This window comes from Betta splendens, chromosome 5, assembly GCF_900634795.4.
Source record: "Betta splendens chromosome 5, fBetSpl5.4, whole genome shotgun sequence".
Classification (NCBI taxonomy): domain Eukaryota; kingdom Metazoa; phylum Chordata; class Actinopteri; order Anabantiformes; family Osphronemidae; genus Betta; species Betta splendens.
Genome location: NC_040885.2, coordinates 3,655,030 through 3,675,604, shown reverse-complemented (window position 1 = coordinate 3,675,604; position 20,575 = coordinate 3,655,030). Strand labels below are relative to the sequence as shown.

Genomic DNA, 20,575 nt, shown 5'->3' with positions numbered 1-20,575 from the left:
GGGAAATCTGAATTGTGGGGAAAAAGTTTTTGGGCGGCACGACTTGCCATCAGGCCCAAACCAGACTCCATGGCTACAGGTGGAACCATTCGTCTACCAGAGTCTGCGCTCCTGTGAGGTAGAAAATGTTTAAAGCACAGGGAGATGAGGAAGGAAGGGTAGAGAGAGTTGGAGAGAGGAAACAAGGATCAGGAGAGGGAGGGGTTGTCAGCAGCAACCTTCGCAGCAGCGTCTGCAGCTGCATGTCAGCAGAAACAAAGTTGTCACTGAGGGTGTCAGTCGGACAGTTACAAACAGCATTAGCTGTAGGTAGCAGTACAACATCCAGCATAGCAGCAAACTTATCATGATGTAAGATAGGTTTGCAATCAGACTTCAAAAGCTTCTTATGCTTCCACAGAGCATCAAAGTGTGACAAGCATGTGTGGAGTCTGTAAATGGTAACAGACTCTCCTTCTGCTAGTTTACTAGCTTCAGTCAACTCTGTAGCCTGAGCAGAGTGGTGTCTTAGCAAAGCGCCAGACTTCAAGATGGCCTCTTGATAGTAACGTTTAGCATGTTGAGCAAAGTGGTGTTGCATCTAAGCCATCGGGCTGTAGAAAGATGTGATGTTATCTGTTCCAAAAGAATAAAGGCAACGTATGAGGACAAAATAACAGAGGTCGTACAACCTGATTTCTCATCCACTGTTTGAGTGAAAGGTCGCGTAGGGTCAGATCAGGAAGACCGAAAGTAGGAGCCGACTGAAGAGCAAGCATGAGGTCGGTGAACGTTGTTCAGCCTCAGACATTAACGTGAGACATGAAGTGGTGGTGATGAAGACATGTGCATCAGAACCCTGAGTGGGGCCTCAAAGACAGTAAAGTTGGGAATGAAAGTCCTACAATGAGAACAAAGACCTAGAAAAGACATAAGCTGTTTATACGTGCATGGTTTAGGCAGGTTTCGAATTGCTTCAACTCTGTTGGGTAAGATGGATTTGCCATCAGCTGTAATTACAATGACCCAGAAAATAACCTTAGTCTGAACAAACTGTAATTTAGACAGGCTCTTTGTGGCCTGTAGCATCCAATGTTTCAGTAGCTTAGTGGTGTCTGCAGTAACCATCTATGGCTTCCTTTAAGAGGGTGTTGTTGTTTACATGGTCTGTGGTCAGATTTAGGTGTGCTGACCACTGGTTCACATCCTCTGATCAAACCTACATCATATCTGTGTGTGAGCCACAGGGAAGCAGGGCTTCCTGTAAGGCTGAGTGTTGGGTTAGAGCATCCTCTGAAAAATAAAAATAAAAACAAAAGCATGTAGCGTATTTCATTAGAATGCGGAGGTACCAAGTTCACTGTTTGCTGCACATAACGGGGAGAATAAAAAAACGTTTTCAAAAAGTATGCAAAGTAGGCAAATACGTCACATGGGGTCGTAAGTCTTTCACAAGTCTCCACCCCGTTGACCTCTGTTCACGAAAGGACCCACGTCCTGCATCTGTCTCCATTATGTTTTCACAGAGGGACGTGTGGAACTGTAGAATAAACATCAAAAATCTTTTTTGTTTGTTAGTAATAGAAAACGCAAGCGCAGACATGTGTTCATCCCAAAAGAGGAAGGTTGAGGTCAGTTTGTCAGTGTGTGTGTGTGTGTGTGTGTCTGAAATCATAACTCTTCAAACTTATCGTCTGGACCAGAAGACACATGTGCTGTACAGGACAGGTCAGATGCATCTCTGAAGGTCGTATCACATGGGGAAACAAGCTGTGATGCAGCCTGTATGAGGGCCTCAGCAGCCAATGATAAGAGTACAGTTGAGCTGAAGTTAACAATAACAAAAGAGGGATTATTTAGAATGTCTGTAGATGTAACCTGCACTCCCTCTGGAGTAGAAATCAATCAAATACCTAAACTACACATGAGATCTTTTCTTAAAAATTTAACTGGGCATAAGTTTGAAAGCAAAAATTAATGTTAAGGTGTCTTGCTGTCAGATGTTGCACAAGACAGTGAAAGAATATGTTTTTCTTTAATAGTCTGGTACGTACAATAATTATTATTACTTCTATCTAATAGTCGTCTTCCCTTTTAATAGTCATTAATAGTCGGTTTCAGTCTTCCTATAGTCTGGTTTTGTCTTTCTATAGTCTGTTTTTTGTGTTTTCTTCTAGTCTGGTTTTGTTTTCTTATATTCTGGCCAGACAAACCTATATTGTGCACAAATCTTTTTAGAAACATGGAGGATTTTATTATTGAATTTGTTGTAAATTGATTTAGTTTAAACCCATCAGACTGTAAAGTCATGCAGCAGTTGTCATTTAGCTGTTTGTCATCATTTTAAAATCACTCTGTGGGATCTTTTGAGCAGAAAGCGATTCTTCATTGAAAGCAGATAAGCATGAACATGAATTTGAGCGTGTATCAGCTGTAAGCGTGTTTCTTCATTGCGTGTATGAATGTTTGTGTAAGTGTTTGCGGTACCATCTTCTATGTCATGTGAAAAGGAAATGTCACCTTCCTCCTTCCCCAACCATCAGTCTGATGTGAGCACCAGTGGGTGAAGCCTGACGTAGATGGGACCGTTCTTCTTCCAATGCTATGACAGACCTTTCCTGGATCCTTGGATGCATCTCTATTGGGCCAATCACGTCTGAAGCCTCTCCTGTTGTTTCAACCAGTGTCTGTGGCAGAGCACGTCTTCTCAGATGGAGCTCACTCTGCTGTTTCTCCTTGTTTTCCTTTGCTGATTGTCATAAGCAGGTGTCAGACACACCAGACACACCCTTTCAAAATTTCTCTTCCACGGACGGAGAAAGGGAACCGCTCAGATCAGTGACAGAGTTTTCGCGGAAGTGATTGCTCACCGTCAGGCCCCTCTAGGCCCACGTCCCTCGTATCTCGAGAAAACTTCCCTCTGCAAACGCGCTCCATCTTTCAGAAGCCGTCTTTTATTTCTTGTCCACTCCCGTTGGACTGCGCTCAGATCTGCACACTGGTCTGTATCCTCGAGCTCGGTTCCACGAGCCAACCCTTAGCAACCGCCGTCTCAGCCACCAGGGCAGACTTTGACCTAATTAATTTTACCTGAATATTAAATTTTAAAATTAAATTTTTAGTTTGTTCCTAATTATTATATTTGGGTGTTTTCAGCCAAATAATCGTTTTAGAAATATTATTATCTCTAGTCCTAATTTTGCTTTCTTTTGTTGTTGTATGTTTTAGTCTAGTAGGGGATGTTTTAGAATTAATTGTTTTTTGCCTTACTTTCCCTAAACCAAATGATCAGAGTCAAGTAACCCCGAAGAATCTCTCTCACCGGGCTTAGTAGAGGTTGAGTAGAGGTAGAGGTTTTGTTGGATCTCGTCAGAAGATCTCCAGACGGGTGAGCAGTCCTCCCACTCAGAACAGCTGTAGAGGTTTGGAGGCTGAGCGACCCTAGTCCTCAGGACTATCGTCCCTGGTCACACCGTCCAGACGACCTGCAGCGGATCCTGTTTGTAGATGCCAATTTCTGTAGTGAAAATTTCCCATAAAGAGGCAGATGAGAGAGTTGTCCTTTTGTGCGATTTATTATAAAAATAAAGGAAAATAAAAATAATGGGGAAAGCAAATAAAAAGCATGGATGTTGATCGTGCACATCAACAAACCTAAAACCAGCTGGGGAGATCAGTGCACACACCACGAATATGTGATGCAAAGAGCCCACAGTGTTCAATTTGCTTCTGCCTTTTAACCCATTTCTCTGGCTCTGGTGGAATGTCTCTCTGCACCAATAGAATTGTTTGTGCCACCTTATCTTGCTGTGAGTGAGAATGTTTGCATTCTCACTTCTGCATCATCATGTCTTGTTATCCAAAGTAAGGAACACTAAGCTTCCAAGACAAGATGCATTCGCTTTTACAGTCTTGGGTCTGGTGGGCAGTCAGATAGGATGGAGCCAGAGTCCGGGTGTAAAAGACAAACATATATCATAAACTATTAGTCAGTCAAATGGAATATCAGATGTTTAGACTTGATGTACGACAGTACAAGAGATTAGTTGTTTGTGTAAGAATTTTCAGTTCAGTATTGCATCTAACCAGCACATGAGGACTGTGTTGGATAAGAAATAGCACAAAGGCACAATTTTTCCATTACATCTGATTTGTACCATAGCCTTGTGTACCTACCAAGCCTCAGAGGGCTTGTTTATTATAACCTGACATTTGTTGTAAAAAAATAATGTATGACCATTTCAAAGCTTTAGCTATTCATTTTGGCTGTGGTTAGAAACTGTATTACAGTTGATTGTGTGCTCATTGTGGTGCTCAGCACAGAAGTGTAATATGTTCACCTTGTCGGTTTGACTAATTTCAGGAAATTTCTTGTTGTGAATACAGAATCACTTGTGTATTCACCACTTTCTTCAGCACATGGCACATGCAATTATAAGACATTGTGACACATAGTGTTTGTGTTTTCTGCCATAGGAACATGATAATCAGCAGGGGTTCTCCTTTCCAGTAAGGAGTTTACTTGACAGTCAAATCCATGATTTAGCTTGTGAGAGAAAATTGATATAGCATTTCACAGGACACAGAGGGACACAGGGCCCTGGGTGGACAAGTATGATTCCATTATTCATTCTTGCTTCTGAAGGGAGAAATTATTTGTGATTCATGTAATGGGACATTTGTGCAAGAACACACCATACGGTCATTCTTATTTTTTTATTTTTGGTGGCAAACTCTAAAAACTAGAATGACCTCTGGAAATTGTGTATAGTGTACCTTACTGTAAGATATGTCCTCACATACTGTAAATCTTACATAATACATAAATCCCAATTCTTTGTTTAGACATGCCTAAAGTACACACCCTTCCAAACTGACAAAACAAGATGCACTCTACATTTACCATGGCTGTTGTTTCCAATCCATCCACTCACGCCTGTAACTTGCAACTGAAGGCAACTGAAAGCCAGAAATCTCCAACTACAGCAAAGTAAAAAGGCAGACAAAGCACAACATGGAGAGGCAAAAAAAAGTATGAAGGAAAGTATTTTACCTGCTCTATACATTTTTCATTCATCATGGTCCTATTTAAATCTAAAGTGATATTAAATATATAAAATGTAGTCCTAGTGTAGTCCTATTTTGACATCCTCTAGCTTCGGACATGACTTGCATTTAAGGCAGTTAGTTGGGTGATACACACAGCTTTTTCATACCTGCATACATACAGTATATACCTGCTCATGGATGAGTGACAGTGCTCTTATCTTTATAATGACATGAATACACTGATTATTACTGCAAGTACCAACAGTCTTGCTCATGTAGTTATTCTAAACTATTATTATATTATTTTAGTAATCTTCGCCTGAGTTTTGGAGCCTGTCTTGCTTAAATAGATTATCAATATGTGGCTCAGTTAGGGATTTTATAATTAATAAGTAAATGTCTTTGCCTGCTAGGTAAACGATGTGAGATGAAATTGTGATGTAGCAAGAAGAAGAGATTGTGTAACAAATGTATCCTACAGCCATGGATGCATTTGGGAAGATTTTCTCATATCCAGCTACTGCTGTCATTAAATCTTTTGACATTGAATTTTGAAGACTTTTGAAACACTTTCTAAAATAATATTTGCTATTTTGTCATTTTTGAGGTTGGTGTTAATTTGCTGGTGTGCAGAGTGGGGCCAAGAGGGAGCTGAAGAGAGCACAGCAGGAGTCCTCTGGTACAGAAGGGGTTGATAACGACAATGCAAGACTCCGGTCTGGACAGCAAGATGGTCAAACAGGTCAGAACAGCCCTAATTTCAATACCGTTCTCATATGTTTACTTTTTCCCCATGTTTTCCAAACTGTTTACGAGACAACTGCAACCAAGATGAGTATATATATGTTAGTGCACTAATCTTCAGAAGAGTTAAAGATTTGGAATTATAATACATTTATGCCATGATTTTTTTGCAAAAAATATTAAAACAAGCCTGATTATTTTACAGGAACAAAACTTTAAGCATCTGGATGAACACAGAGAAAAAGAAGAAATGTTTGACAAAACGTCCCCATATAAGAACCTCAAATCCCCGCAGAAAGGCTCCAAACGACTTAAAACTGCCACCTTCAAGGTGACCCTGCTGGACTCCTCAGAGTTTGAGGGAGAAACTGAGGTAAGTACTGTGAGGTAACATTTTTCTAGCACCACATTTTCTAAGTACGCGAAGATAGTAATAAACGCAGAAGCTAATGACGCCTGGTTACGCCAATCAGAAGTCACTAAAACTAACATTGAGTCATTGAGCCAAAACCACATTGGACCTGAGGTTTCTTTTCAGCACTGCAGTCAGGCTGACTAAGAGTCTTTTAGACCCAATTCCAAACAGATTACTCAGAACTTAGTAGGTAGAACTTACTTAAGTTCTACTTTCAATCAGCTCGTCCATATTAAATCAAATCAACCAATCTTTACATATCGTCTATGTACCACAGGCTTTCAAGGTGGCTGTGGCCAAACCTTTTGAGAAAAAAACCTACTGTGGACCCTGGAGAACTAGCCAACTATAGGTCCATTTCTTTTCAAATTTGCCCTTTTTTTCTAAGGTTCTGGAAAAAAAATGTGGCTATACAATTATCTGACCACCTCAGTGGGAATAACCTGTATGAAGATTTTCAGTCAGGATTTAGAAAACATCGTAGCACAGAAGCAGCTCTGGTTAGAGTTACTAATGATCATCTCTTAGCTTCAGACAATGGTTTAGTTTATGTCCTTGTCCTGTTAGATCTTAGTTCTGCATTTGATACAATTGATCATAACATTGTATTACAGAGACTAGAACATAGCATCAGAATTAAAGGAACAGCACTGGAAGGGTTTAAATCTTATTTGTTGAACAGATTCTAGGTTGTTCATGACAAATCTTCCATATGCACAAGGATTAGCTTTGGAGTACCACAGGGTTCTGTGCTTGGTCCAAAACCGTTTAGTCTGTACATGACTCCTCTAGGTGAGATTATTGGGAAGCATTCTATAAATTTTCATTGTTATGCAGATGATACTCATCTATATATGTCCTTGGAACCTAATCAAACAGATCAACTAATCAAAATTCAAAGTTGTTTAAAATACATTAAATCCTGGATGTCCCAAACATCCTTCAACTATATTCAGATAAAACCGGAATTCTTATCGTTGGGCCTAAAAATCACAGAGAGACACTATTAAGTCAGATAGCCACCCTGGATGGCATAACATTAGCTTCAGATTCTGCTGTAAGGAACCTTGGTGTCATCTTTGACCAGGATCTCTCTTTTACATCATAAATTAAACAAATCTCCAGAACCCAAGTTCACCTTAAAAGTATAGTTAAAATCAGAATCATCCTCTCTCAGAGCGAGAGCCCGAGAGAGCCTGATCTATGCATTTGTTACCTCTAGGTTGGACTACTGTAACTCCTTACTCATAGGATGTCCTAACAGCTCCTTAAAAAGCCTACAGCTAATTCAAAATGCTGCACCCAGAGTTCTCAGTCGGGACTGAGAAAGAGATATCACATTTCTCTTACATTAGCTTCTCTGCACTGGCTGCCTGTGAAATGTAGGATAGAATTTGAAATTATCCTACTCACCTACAAAGCACCTAATGATAAAGCTCCTTTTTATTGTGGCCTGGTGAAAGAGAGTCAGTCCAATGACTTTTGGGTTCTTTTATTCTTAATTATAAATTTGCGAGTTAAACATAAACAATAAACAAAATGTCACAGTATGTACAGATGGAGCGGTTCGTTTTCGCTGATTTCAGTCGACTGTCAGTCACCTTTCTGACGCTGATCACACACTTATCACACCCTCATCAGCCGACTGTCAGCAGCCCCCCTCCTTGGTCTGTCTGGGGAAGTTGTTAAAAATGTTAATAAGGCCACCCCCATTTTAGCACCAAAGACGCAATTCCAGGGTAAAAACTGTTGTAGGGGGGCTTGGTGGAATGGTACCTAAGTCATGCTAATGTCATGACAAGATCAGTGTGAAATCCTGCAGCAACGAGGCAACGAAAATTTGCTGCTCCATCTGTATAGCTGATTTAAAACTAACGTGGCTATTCCAAGACAGGGACAAGTGAAGTGCAAAAAGGAAATAAAATAGCTGTGGTGGCTCTTCCTGACAAAAAAAAAGAGCGCACGTACTTACAGTAATGTCAGTAATGTTACATCACTTCACTTAAAACAAAACCACAATAAGCACAGAACCCTAAATACATTACTAACCTTTTGTCAGTAACACTCAGCCGTACCCACTTCTTTCTGACCACGCTCAACAATCACAGATTACGTTGGATCTCACCTTTTGTTTTGGCTTTGACAACCCGTCGAGCTCTCCCAGAGTACACAGCGTGCTTCCTGCTAAGGTATTGGTTGCTACCTCCGTATCCCTCGTCATCTATCAGAGGACCGCATGTGTTTTTGTGCATCGGTCCTCATTTCCTGACTTTTTCCCCGCTCAGCGTCTTTCCAGCGTCCCCTGCCCTCATCAGACAACCCCAGCAAACATCACGCCTCCTGCTGACAGATTCAACAGTTACACTGTCATTATCACCCGGCTACATTATCTTAAAGACCTCATAGTTCATTATGCTCCCAGCAGAACTTCGTTCTCAGAGCGCAGGGCTACTGTACTTGTGGCTCCTGGAGTCTTTAAATGTCGAATGGGAGGCAGAGTCTTTAGCTGCCAAGCTCTTCTCCTGTGGAACCAACTCCCTGTTCAGGTTCGAGAAGCTGACACACTCTCCATCTTTAAGACTTAAAACCTTCTTTTTTGATCAATTTTACAGTATATTTAGAGCTGGTTCCCTGGCAATGATTGTGATTGTCAGTCACAGGAACCATCTCTTAGTTAAGCTGCAATAGACATAGACTGCTGGGAGACTTAATTTTTACACTGAGCTCTTCTGTTTCCTTCGATCTATTCTATCTAATAACCTCCCATCATTGTTCCATATTTAATTAACCTTGTCTCTTTCTCTCCAGTAGTTGTGCTTCTGCCCCGCTTTCTCTCTCTCCCACACTCTTTCCTCACTTACAGATATCATCGAACTCAGAGCTATGTGTCTGTGATAGGCACCTGCAGATCCAACCATCCTGCCTGTGTCCAGTCCCTGGTCCAACCATCCCGCCTGTGTCCAGTCCCTGGTCCAACCATCCTGCCTGTGTCAAGTCCCTGGTTCAACCATTCTGCCTGTGTCAAGTCCCTAGTCCACCATCCTGCCTGTGCTGTTGCTTGTTATTCTTGCAGTGCTTTTCTCTCTCTCTATCCCCTCGTTGTGATTTGTTGCTATATAAATAAAATTGAATTGAATTGAATTTGAATTATCTAACCCTCTGGTAATAGAAAAGCCCCCTTCTGCTTACACAATCTGTAACTGCTGGGGTGGAACATCATGCCTATCATGTATAAACCTCATGCATGTGAGTTGATCAAAACAGGCCACACATTTGAATTACTCTTCAAAGAGAAAGTGCTATACTCATGGGTTAATAAGAAATCTAATCAACACTGCCCATGGCACTGACCACTTCTCTCACCCAGTCATCCCCTCACTCACTGGCATGACTAAGCACAGCTACACCTGAGTAGGATGCAATGGCTAACTGTGGTATGTTTTGTAGAAATTGATATTTCACGTCAGTATGTTGTCTTTTACAATGCCTAATTCTAGAGTTTTCATGTCCAGTAAGATTTGAACACTCAGATCATAATGTTAAGTAGAATAATTAATTCCTCCAGAGCAGAGAACAAATTGACTGGATCACCTCGTCTCGTCTTAGCATTCCACATGCTGATTTGTATATTTCATTTTTCAGACTGGCTCTAATTCCATATCAAAACATTCCCTGATGGAGACTTACAGTAATGAGCCTATTAGTACTTCCCAAGTGTTGCTTCGTCATTGTTTAGCAAGCAAAGAAGCTAAAGCAAAATATATTTCAAGTAATAACCTTGTGATACCACTAGATCTGTTTCCCTGGCAACTGCTTGCTCCAGCTCCCTGTCACCTTACAAAGTAGGCCCCAGGGGAGAAAGTCTGGCTCATCCTAGTGCGGCTGCCAGTACCCATTTTAATTTATGAGCAAAAAGTATAATTCTATATTTGAATATCCATAACTTCACACAGAGCAGACTTGTGTTGAGAATAAAAACTGTTAGAAACTAAATATAAATGATGTTGATGTCCCACACATCTTTCTTATGACATGAACTTTTCTTTTTAGTGCAAAAGAAAATGTTCCTGAAATGCTCTCCTCTGCTTTCTCTTTGCACATTTATCACTGCCATGTCACATTTTTTGTTTTTGCAGAAGCATTCCAAAGGACAGACCCTGATGGACATGGTGTGTGAGCACCTGAACTTGCTGGAGAAAGACTACTTTGGTTTGACCTTTGCAGACACAGACACCCAGAAGGTCAGTGAATTATGTACCACACTAATCTTATGGGGCATTTCAGTGCATAAACACATTTTCTAGAGAACAATCTGTATTCCTCTTACTTGTAGGCTGCGTTTGCTTTATCAGAGGTGCATTATCCAACAAAAAAAAAATGGAAATCTACTCGCTTGATCTTGGTCTGAAACAAAAGGCAAAAAAAAAAACTATAACAAAAAATAATAATATAATAGAAAAACAAAAAACTTGCCCCATTTATTTGTGTGAATTATTAAGCAAATTTAGTTATATAAATATTTCTGAGGCAGAAGTGATATAAGGCAAATATGTTCTCATTAGTTGAATCAAACCTATAATTGCTTTTGAGAAATATTTTAGCTAAGCAATAGATTTTCAGTAGGTGAGCGGTCTGACAGAAGTGTTGCTGACCATGTGGACCTCTTCATGAAGAATATTGCAGAGTGAACTTAATATGAACTGTAATTATATTTTTATGATAAAATTGGTTAAACACAAAGTTGATTGTAACTTCTCATTGGCCTTATAAGAAAAACTCTAAGCATTCCACAAGTATGGACCACTATACCAATTTTAGCCCTGATACTGTAGAGATTAAACAATGTTATTACTTTATCTTGGTGCTTGTGCTGTTTTTCCTCTGAGCCGCATGATTTACAGCTGCTGTAATAAGTGAGTTAATGTGCACTGCACCACTGATAAAATGCTCTAGCAACCATAACAGAAATGGAGATCGTATTGGAGAAGCACTTCACTATATGATCGAATGTGATGCGATCAGATAGGTAATAGGTAGGCTGCAAGCGATTTAGCAATACAATAATAAAATAAGTGCTGAATTGAGTCTGCTCGCTGTGTGTTTAAAGGTTCAGCAGGAGGGTGTCTCAGTTTCTTTAGTTAACTAGATAGAGTCTTTCATTAGGAACATGGCAATTAGAGCTAAACGTGACACCACTAGCCATGTTTCCGGCCTGCCCCATGTGAAATCTACTTTCTGTCTTTTAGAACTGGCTGGACCCCTCGAAGGAGATCAAGAAGCAGATGCGCAGTAAGACTCTGTTTCAAATTTCTGAGATAATAAATATTTTAAAATTCAATTAGCAAAATCATTTATTATTATAATAAAATACAATGAACAAAATATATTTGTTCATTGTATTTGTTCACTGGCAATGCTGCAATGGTAGACAAATATCCCTAACCTCCCAGTTCTCTTTGCAATCGCTCCTCAGACTCTCCATGGCACTTTGCCTTTGCTGTAAAGTTCTACCCTCCAGACCCCTCACAGCTCACTGAGGATATTACCAGGTAGAATACCTAATCACACACACATACCCACACTGTGTAACACTAGTAGTTGTAACTGCCCTGGCTGTGCTGTCAGATGCTCACTAGAGTTAATCAAAGCAGAGGTTGCTTAGATGCTTCAGTTCTGCAGAAATCTACGTTTCATAAGGTTGAGATACTAGTTGGAACTTGCTTCAAGTTTGTTTGACTGCCAACACCCTTCTCTTTTTCCTTTTTGTGTTGTCTGACAGATACTACCTCTGTCTGCAGCTGAGGGATGACATGCTGTCAGGCCGACTACCCTGCTCATTTGTCACCCATGCCCTCCTGGGGTCCTATACTGTTCAAGCAGAGCTGGGAGACTACGACCAAGATGATCATGGTTCTGACTACATCAGTGATTTCCGCTTTGCCCCTAATCAGACTCGTGAGCTAGAGGAGAGGGTGATGGAGCTACATCGAAACTACAAGTACTAGACTAGTGTTTATCCAGTCACAATTTAATCTGCTGTATCCACAAATCTCCTGGAATAATGAGCTAATGAGATCTTATTATGAAATAATGAATTATGAAGATGGATGATAAATTACTTACATTACTAAACATTACTGAACATTACTGAACTATCTATCATTGTGATATACACAGTGTGAGTCTTGGTAGTGTGAGAACACTTGTGGACAGATAAAAGGAATTTAGAGAGTGCAAGATTATGACCTATTGGTGTTGGTTATGCCCACAGGGGCATGACTCCAGCAGATGCTGAGATTAACTTCTTGGAAAATGCAAAGAAACTGTCTATGTACGGGGTGGACCTCCATCATGCTAAGGTTCTTTCTATTGTTTCTATTTGAATCTACAACAAGGTAAAAATCAAGCAGAGATACATAGTTATGATTAATATCTGCCCCTTGTTTGCGACAGGACTCTGAAGGGATTGAGATAATGCTGGGTGTCTGTGCCAATGGCCTGCTGATTTACCGTGACAGGTTGAGGATCAACCGCTTTGCCTGGCCAAAGATTCTCAAGATCTCCTATAAGAGGAGTAACTTTTATATCAAAATACGTCCTGGAGAGGTATAGTATACACTGTAATGGGGGATAACTACAAAAAACCATATGAACATAATTGATTTTGAATAGTCATATAGCTTGTCTAAAACCCATAAAAACATTCAAAAAACAACAACATTAAACTAACCTTCCAAAGATGGAACCTCACGCCGCAGATTAGAGCTGTAATCTGCTGATTATAGTAAATAAAATCTCTGTAATAATCTAATAACTCTCTCTCTAATAACAAATACTAATATAACTATTATCTGGAGTAAAGTTACTGCTAGCTTAGTTTAGCACACACAAGTTTAATCTTAGTTTATCACGTTTATTAGTTAGCTTTCCTTGGGGTGATAAGCCATAGTTATTACTTTTTCTTTGGATCTCCAGCAATATTGCATACAATATTTAGCACAGTCAGACACATTTTTGATTTATTTTGTATGAAAAAGAAACATTCTAAATTTTGTGTTATTCCTAAGGCACAATGTCATTTTTTTATAGCTTTTAGAGCTAGAAGCAATGGCAGAAGTAATTTGTGGTCAGTTTCACTGAGCAGGATCCTGTTAATCCTTCTATATCAAAACTCAAAGTTTTTAGGGTCTATATTCTGGCCCTCCTCATTGTGCTGTGCAGCATTGCAGCTTATCCTATATGTTAACCCTTGTGTGTGTGACAGACTGTGCAGGCCAGACAGTCAAGTGACAGAGGCTCACAGTGAGCCTGTGATTGAGCCAAATAAAGAGCCCCTTTAAAAGAGCTGCTGCAGCTGCATCCACAGTCAGAATAGAGGGAAAAACATGTAAATATGGAGCCAAAAAATAGTTTTCCTTGCATTTGCTCTTAGTGTCTGAAATTGATGAATATTCTTCCCTATCCTCAGTTTTTGTCTTTCTGTATCCTACTTTAGAACTGACCTCTCGTTTACATCATCTTTCCTATATTGTTGTCTCTCTCCTCCAGTATGAGCAGTTTGAGAGCACAATTGGATTTAAACTGCCAAATCACAGAGCTGCGAAGAGGCTGTGGAAAGTTTGCATTGAACACCACACTTTTTTCCGGTAAGAATCAAACTGATCTGATGGTAAATGGTTCCCCATTCGTCCTCCATCAGGATAAGCAAACACTTCTTTTTCTACAGCTCCATGTATTTGCTCCTTTACTCATTTCTTCTTTTTTGTATGTTTGTCACATTTTAATGTGTCTGACTAATGATTAAATTGGTTTGATGATCAAACATAACACAAGGAAACACATCACGCAGTTTTTAAATGATTTTTTTTTATTATTAAGGGTAATAAATGAAAAAAACAAATTGCCCTGTGTGAAAAAGTGTTTGCCCCCTGTTAAAATATAACTTAACTCTGGTTTTTCGCACCTGAGCTCAATTTCTCTAGCTGCACCGAGGCCTGATTACTGCCATACCGGTTTGCAATCAATAAATCACTTAAATAGAACCTGCCCGACAAAGTAGACCAAAAGATCACCAAAGCTAGACATCATGCCAAGATCTAAAGACATTCAAAAGCTAATGAAGAAGAGAATAATTGAGAATTGTCAGTCTGGAAAAGGTTATAAAGCCTTAGTAAAGCTTTGGGACTGCAATGAACCACAGTGAGAGCCATTATTAACAAATGGCAAAAACATGGAACAGTAGATAACCTTCCCAGGAGTGGCCGGTTGACCAAAATAACTCCAAGAGCACAGAGACAACTCCTCAAAGAGGTCACAAAAGACCCCACAGCATCCAAAGAACTGCAGGCCTCAGTTGCCTCAGTTTAGGTGAGTGTCTATGACTCCGATCATAAGAAAGAGACAAAATGGTTAGTATGGAAGAATTCTAAGACAAAAATCACTGCCGAGCGAAAAGAATACAAAGGCTCGTCTCAGTTTTGGCGGTCGTAGTGTTATGGTCTGGGGCTGTCTTGCTGCGTCCCGACCTGGAAGACTTACTGTGATAATGTGATAAATGGAACCATGAATTCTGTTTGTGTATCAAAATATCCATGCGGTTCATGCTTGAAAATCCAAGGTGGCTTTTACAATTAATTACAGTACAACAATTCCACAAAGATCAGTGGGCCAAAATTCCACCACAGCGCTGTAACAGACTTGTTGTAAATTATTAAAAAAGATTGACTTTTTCACACAGGGCAATGTAGTTTGAAAATGTAGTAATTTTTTTGTTTTTATTTTTTACCCCTAATAATAAAAACCTTCATTTAAAGTAAAGCATGATGTGCTTCATTGTGTTATATTTAATTAAAATTATTTGATGATCAGACATATTAAAGTGTGACAAACATGAAAAAAAAATCAGTAAGGGGGAAAATACTTTATATACATTAACTTATCCACAGTGCATCTTTGTGTTGTGATTGCACAGTATGCTCAGAGAAAATCTACTGTAGCCTGCATTGGCCTCTAAAAGCTCTAGAATAGTTAACACAGACAAAGAACCATAAAATACCATATTCTCTATACCAACTTCAGAACTGATAAGTATTTAGGAGGCCTGAGGTATCGCATGGGTGTGACTGCAGTTCGAGCTGGGATATAGAAAACAAATTGAGCAAGACACGGCTGACATCATGCCAGTATACTTTAAATTAGTAGTGCTTGACTATCCACACCAGCTCCTGGATGTAGCTAAAAGCAATTAACTTTCAAAGTGCGCTGCTTCCTGACCAGACGCTAAAGGAAGCACTCATATAACTACAACTTTGCTCAAAGGCATACAGTAAGCCGTCAGTCAGCATTACTGCCCTACTTATTTGAGAGGTTCCTTCCTGGAGAGAAGACAATTTCAAAAACTTCTACATCACCGCTTCAAAAAATATCTGATAAATTATATCTAAAAGACAGAAAGAACAACAACGGGTTCAGAAGAAGTCTTGCATGGATTGCCGCATCAGTCATCTCTGAATGAAAATAGCTTTCACATGACTGTTTATACGACAAACAATGGACTGCCACCCAGCTTCCATTGCATCGGATGCTGGGACAGTCATCTACCCCCAGCGAACATAAGAGGCACAAGTAGTAGTAGTTAGGACTTAGATAAGAAAGCCGTGTGCATCTTGTGTGTATCGACAGCATGTAACCTATAGCCACCATGTTTTAACACATCTGGCACTTCTCCATCCGGTTTTCATCGCCCGCCTTTATCGCTCTCTCCCTCTCTTGTTGATTAGTAAATATTGTTTTTACCTAATAAAGGTTTTTATAGCTTAACTTGTTTTCTGACTGATTGTTTGGGTACAGTATTGCAGAACTGTCTGATTAATGGCTAGTGTCCCGAGATGTTTTTCTTATTTGTTTATCGGCTCCTAGAAACAGGGTGGTGACCTGTAATTAGTTTTCATCATTTAATGACTGTATTTACAGACAGTTGTCACTGATAATTGGTATCTTGTGTGAGACTTAATAGTGTCTCACAGCTCTTTCAGGTATACCCAACATAAGTCGTAAGCTTCATCATTTTTTGGATCAAATTATCTAATAGAATCTAATAGGCAATTGTCATTCTTATTTGTTAATTTCAAGCTACAGTAATAACAAAATGTTTGAATAATATATTATCAACAAAATTGGCACTGCCTTTTAGATGGTCTAATAAACAATTATTAATATTTGTGGTCCTTGTTCCCCACTTTAGTTTTACAAGTGTGCTTGAGATGATTAGTGATTCACCTGTACAGAAGAGTGTGGGAGGTGTGAGCTAACCCATAATGAAAATATACAGTATATTAAAATATTTGCTGCAAGATGATTTGTATCATCTTTCTTTGTTGTGAAGCAGAGAGGATTTTTAAACTATCATGTTTTTGTCGTGTTTTCCTGACACTGGTGAAGAAAACATTGAAAGAGATTATTCTAATGCAATGACAAAACAGAAACTCTGAAAGCAAACACTCACACATACAGTATTTATCACTCTTTGTGTAAGACAGTTAGAATTGTTTTCACTTATAGGTCTGAATTTGCTGTCTTTTAATGACAACATTGTTAATTGCTCTACAGGTTGGTATCTCCAGAACCTCCTCCTAAGGGCTTTTTGGTGATGGGTTCCAAGTTTCGATACAGTGGAAGAACACAGGCTCAGACAAGACAAGCTAGTGCTCTTATAGACCGGCCTGCTCCACATTTTGAGCGTTCTACAAGCAAGAGGTACCTTCTTTCCAGAAGCTTGGATGGAGGTGAGAGCTGCAAGTTGTGCTCAAATATCAGAGCTGCCAACTTTCACTCTTTTACTCTTTTTCTTATGCTTTCACTCCACGCTAATTTATCACACTTTCAAATTCAAAATCAATGCCTCTGGAAATATACACCACTGTAAAAGTCTAAAACAGGTTGTCTACTTTTTTGGTGTTTATGTTGGAAGGGTCGACCCTTCACATATGCAACATAGCACGTTGCCTGGTATGCTCTGGGGGGGCACCGCTTTTTAATTTTTTCTGATTTATAGGGAACATTAGGCTTTTTCAATCTATAGTTCACAATTAATGTACATTTATTCCATTCACAGAAGTGGATTCTGTAACAATTCTAAGTTACCTTTATTACCTATAATAAAAGGACCTTGATGAATCGTAACCTACTTTCTCTCTTTGTTTCGTTATTCATGCAAAACAATCAAGTCAGCCCATGAAACCATGTGGTGGTAGCAAACTTTACTAATAATCTGATTTCAGCATTAACTAATTTACTTATTGTTGGATGAGCATGAGAACATGCAACAGTCAGGTGAAACAGTAATAAGCAGCAGTTTGAGTGACACAGGTGTCGATTTTTAGTGTGGATAGTTTATCAAATTATTTAACAGGGACTATGCAGAAAGACAAAGAGGACAGTTGCTCCACTGTGGGGCCGAATACACCAATCAAACTTATTCTTATGGTCCTGTAATTAGACAATACAATTACACATTTAAAAGGTAAAAAAAATGTCTGGATGGGTGGGTACCATTACTGATCATGGATGACATAATTATGGACTCTGGTTGCTGGGTCTTATTTTGCCCTTCTCTGGACCCAATATAGAATGGTGGCCATTTTCCACTCTCGCACCACTGGCTAGAGTCACTAGCAGGACTCAGTAGCATGTCAGTGTCAGTTAAACATATCTATCCTAATGTCTGAAATACAGTAATTAAATTCTCTTTACCAGCAGAGTTTTCACGGCCACTGTCTGATATGTGTGAGAACCATGACGGCATGTTCCAACATGGCATCAATGAACAGCATCGTCTCCATAGCCTCTTTGTGGATGAGCAGGACACTGAACTGGAACCCAGTTTGGAGCAGGATGAGGAAGAGACGACCCAGGGAGGGGGCCAGGAAATGGAGCAGGACAACAAAGGCAATGTGACCCCAAGCAAAAAGAAGGAGATCATGGTAGTTGAGATTTTTCTTTTCCAACTCTGACACTTTATTTCTCTTACCTTACTTTACTTAGTAATCATTTCTATAGTGTAAGTGAAATTTGCTGACATCATCTTGGTTCAGGGAATCCAGGTACTGCGGAAATTCTGATGTACGTAAGTGGGTGCAACAGAGGCTACTCATGTAAATTGGGTTTTAACCAGTGGGGGAATAACACTTTGGTGGATTTAACATTTACTAACTCTTCACCATTTAGATCTATTCACTCAGACTTATATGCTTAGACTGTGACGCTTAGAAATCAGTCTTAAAGTCCTTGAACTCTGTTATTATGCCAAGAAACACAAACTCAAGCATAGGCTGCTGTTAGTAATATGCTGTTTCTTTTTTAACCATTGCTGGCAATAAGGAGGAGGCTGGATCACCAGTTGAGAATAAACATGAGGTATTTTGGCGATTTGCTTCTACATACTTTATCTGTCTTAATTTTATTCACTGTTAATTTATTATATGTTTTTGTTTAAGGTAGTTTTGCTCTCTCTGCCTTCTTTTCATTATATTTGTCTGTCCCACTGTGACAGACATTAAAGAAACTAGTGCTGCATTGCATCAGTCATATAAGCGATACTGGGAAAATTATTTCTGGACAAATTCGTCCTTTATTTATTATTTGTAAATTAGTCTCATTGCAGCAAACATTACAGAAAGTGGGACAAAGGGACAATGTTTAAACAATTTACGGTTGTTTTTTTAAAAAATTATAATAATCATTATTTACTGTAAAAGAAACATGTTTATTGTGATGTATTTTCAAGTAATTCTAAAATATAATTTTTGGCATACTGTAGTAGGAACGGTCACATTTTACCTGCCTGCCTCTCTTCCTTTAACTGACTACTTCTTCTAACACCCGGTCTCTGCATCTTACTTTATTCCTGCACTCTCGTGTTCCTAACTGCACTCTCTCAGTTGGACCAGGAGGCTACTCCTCTGCACAAACAGGAGGTACAGATCTCTGTCCTTGTAGTTTTTGAAAATAATACAGTTAAGATCAAGACTGATAAAGCTTGGAACCATGTGTTGCACATTATCATATGCCAAAATAAGTAAGCTAATGTACATGTATATCTACCATACAATAATAAAATAATTGTGGATGTGCTGGTATCTAGTCCAGTGGCTCTCAACTATGAGAATACTAAAAAGAACCATGAAACCACTACTGGTCTTTTCTGTAATCTTTGTTTAATTTAATCAAAACTAAAACATTAAAACATTAAACAAAAGCAATGTGTAGAAACATCCTACAGCAAGAAGTACTTGTTCTGTTCTTTATGATGGTTTCCAATTATTTTAACACACTTATCTACAGTTATTGGCAGCATCTTTATTAGGTAAACTTGATCAGTTCTATTCAATCCAGTGCAGTAATTCTTTCAAACTTTTTAGGTTATAATTTCTTAGTTTTTAAATAAAAATTTTCAACCCTTAGCAAAAAGTAATACACTCAAGCATACTTTTGGTATACTTGTTTTTAACTAAAAAGGGAAAAAAGGAAAGAAAAAACTGTTCACCTTTATGTACATATATACAGTAAGATACAGTATATCAAACCAAAGTATATTCAAGTGATCAAGTATACTTGGTTCAGACTTACAAGTATAAAAAAGAGGTTAAGTGTTTTTCGCCTATATTTGTAATTATACTTAAGTATACTTGACTTAAATTGACAAGTATACAGAAAGGTCTAAATATGTTGATTGAGTTATGCATTAACTATACAGAATGTATAAGGCAAGGATACTGCATAACAAATGCATAGCATTAACAGCGCATAAAGTAAGTCGACCTGAGTTTTATATGCCTGTTAATAATCCACACAAACAGGTGCAAGGCTGGCTGGCTTTACTGAATATTCTTACTGGCAGATATTACAGGAATTTCGTCATATATTTTTAATCAGTTATAGTAAAGAATATTACAATTCTTGGTTACAACAAGGAAATTGTGATGACTGTTTTAGTTGAGTTTTTATTAATATGGCAATGGCGTAATTTATATATTGCTAACAACATGCTTTAATGTTATTATTTGCAGCCAGGTAACCCTAATGTTAATGTTTGAAGTAATAATGTAATTCTTTGCATACAAGCGTTGAAAATTTTGCAAGGACTTTACTGTAGCAAGGCGCTCCTGGCACTAAGTGTGCCCTTGAGTGAGACACTTTGGACTAGCTCCCAGAGTGCTGCTCATTTAACTCACTGCTTCCCTAAGGGAATGGGTCAAATGCACAAAACAAATTTCCCCACTGTGGGACTAATAAGGAAATTTCCTTTCTTTCCCTACTAAAACACAGCGTTTATTACATGCGCAGTGTGCAGATATGTGATGTGCACATTTTTGTTTAAAGCCAAGAATT

At 38.9% G+C, this 20,575-nt stretch overlaps 1 protein-coding gene across 20 annotated transcripts in view; it reads left to right on the top strand.

Moving 5' to 3' along the window:
- The window catches only part of LOC114855041 (band 4.1-like protein 1), a 76,726-nt gene that overhangs the window by 35,414 nt on the left and 20,737 nt on the right, over positions 1 to 20,575 (top strand). For 13 of the 20 annotated variants that reach the window (XM_029149751.3, XM_055508815.1, XM_029149748.3 and 10 more), the window contains exons 2-14: positions 5,636 to 5,770; positions 5,978 to 6,145; positions 10,324 to 10,428; positions 11,434 to 11,476; positions 11,661 to 11,736; positions 11,967 to 12,185; positions 12,459 to 12,546; positions 12,641 to 12,793; positions 13,736 to 13,833; positions 16,796 to 16,971; positions 17,942 to 18,168; positions 18,566 to 18,601; positions 19,126 to 19,161. In XM_029149751.3, coding sequence (XP_029005584.1) covers positions 5,732 to 5,770; positions 5,978 to 6,145; positions 10,324 to 10,428; positions 11,434 to 11,476; positions 11,661 to 11,736; positions 11,967 to 12,185; positions 12,459 to 12,546; positions 12,641 to 12,793; positions 13,736 to 13,833; positions 16,796 to 16,971; positions 17,942 to 18,168; positions 18,566 to 18,601; positions 19,126 to 19,161 — 1,464 coding nt within the window. In that variant the 5' untranslated portion in view covers positions 5,636 to 5,731. The other 7 variants (XM_055508800.1, XM_055508802.1, XM_055508806.1 and 4 more) reach the window with 7 other exon arrangements.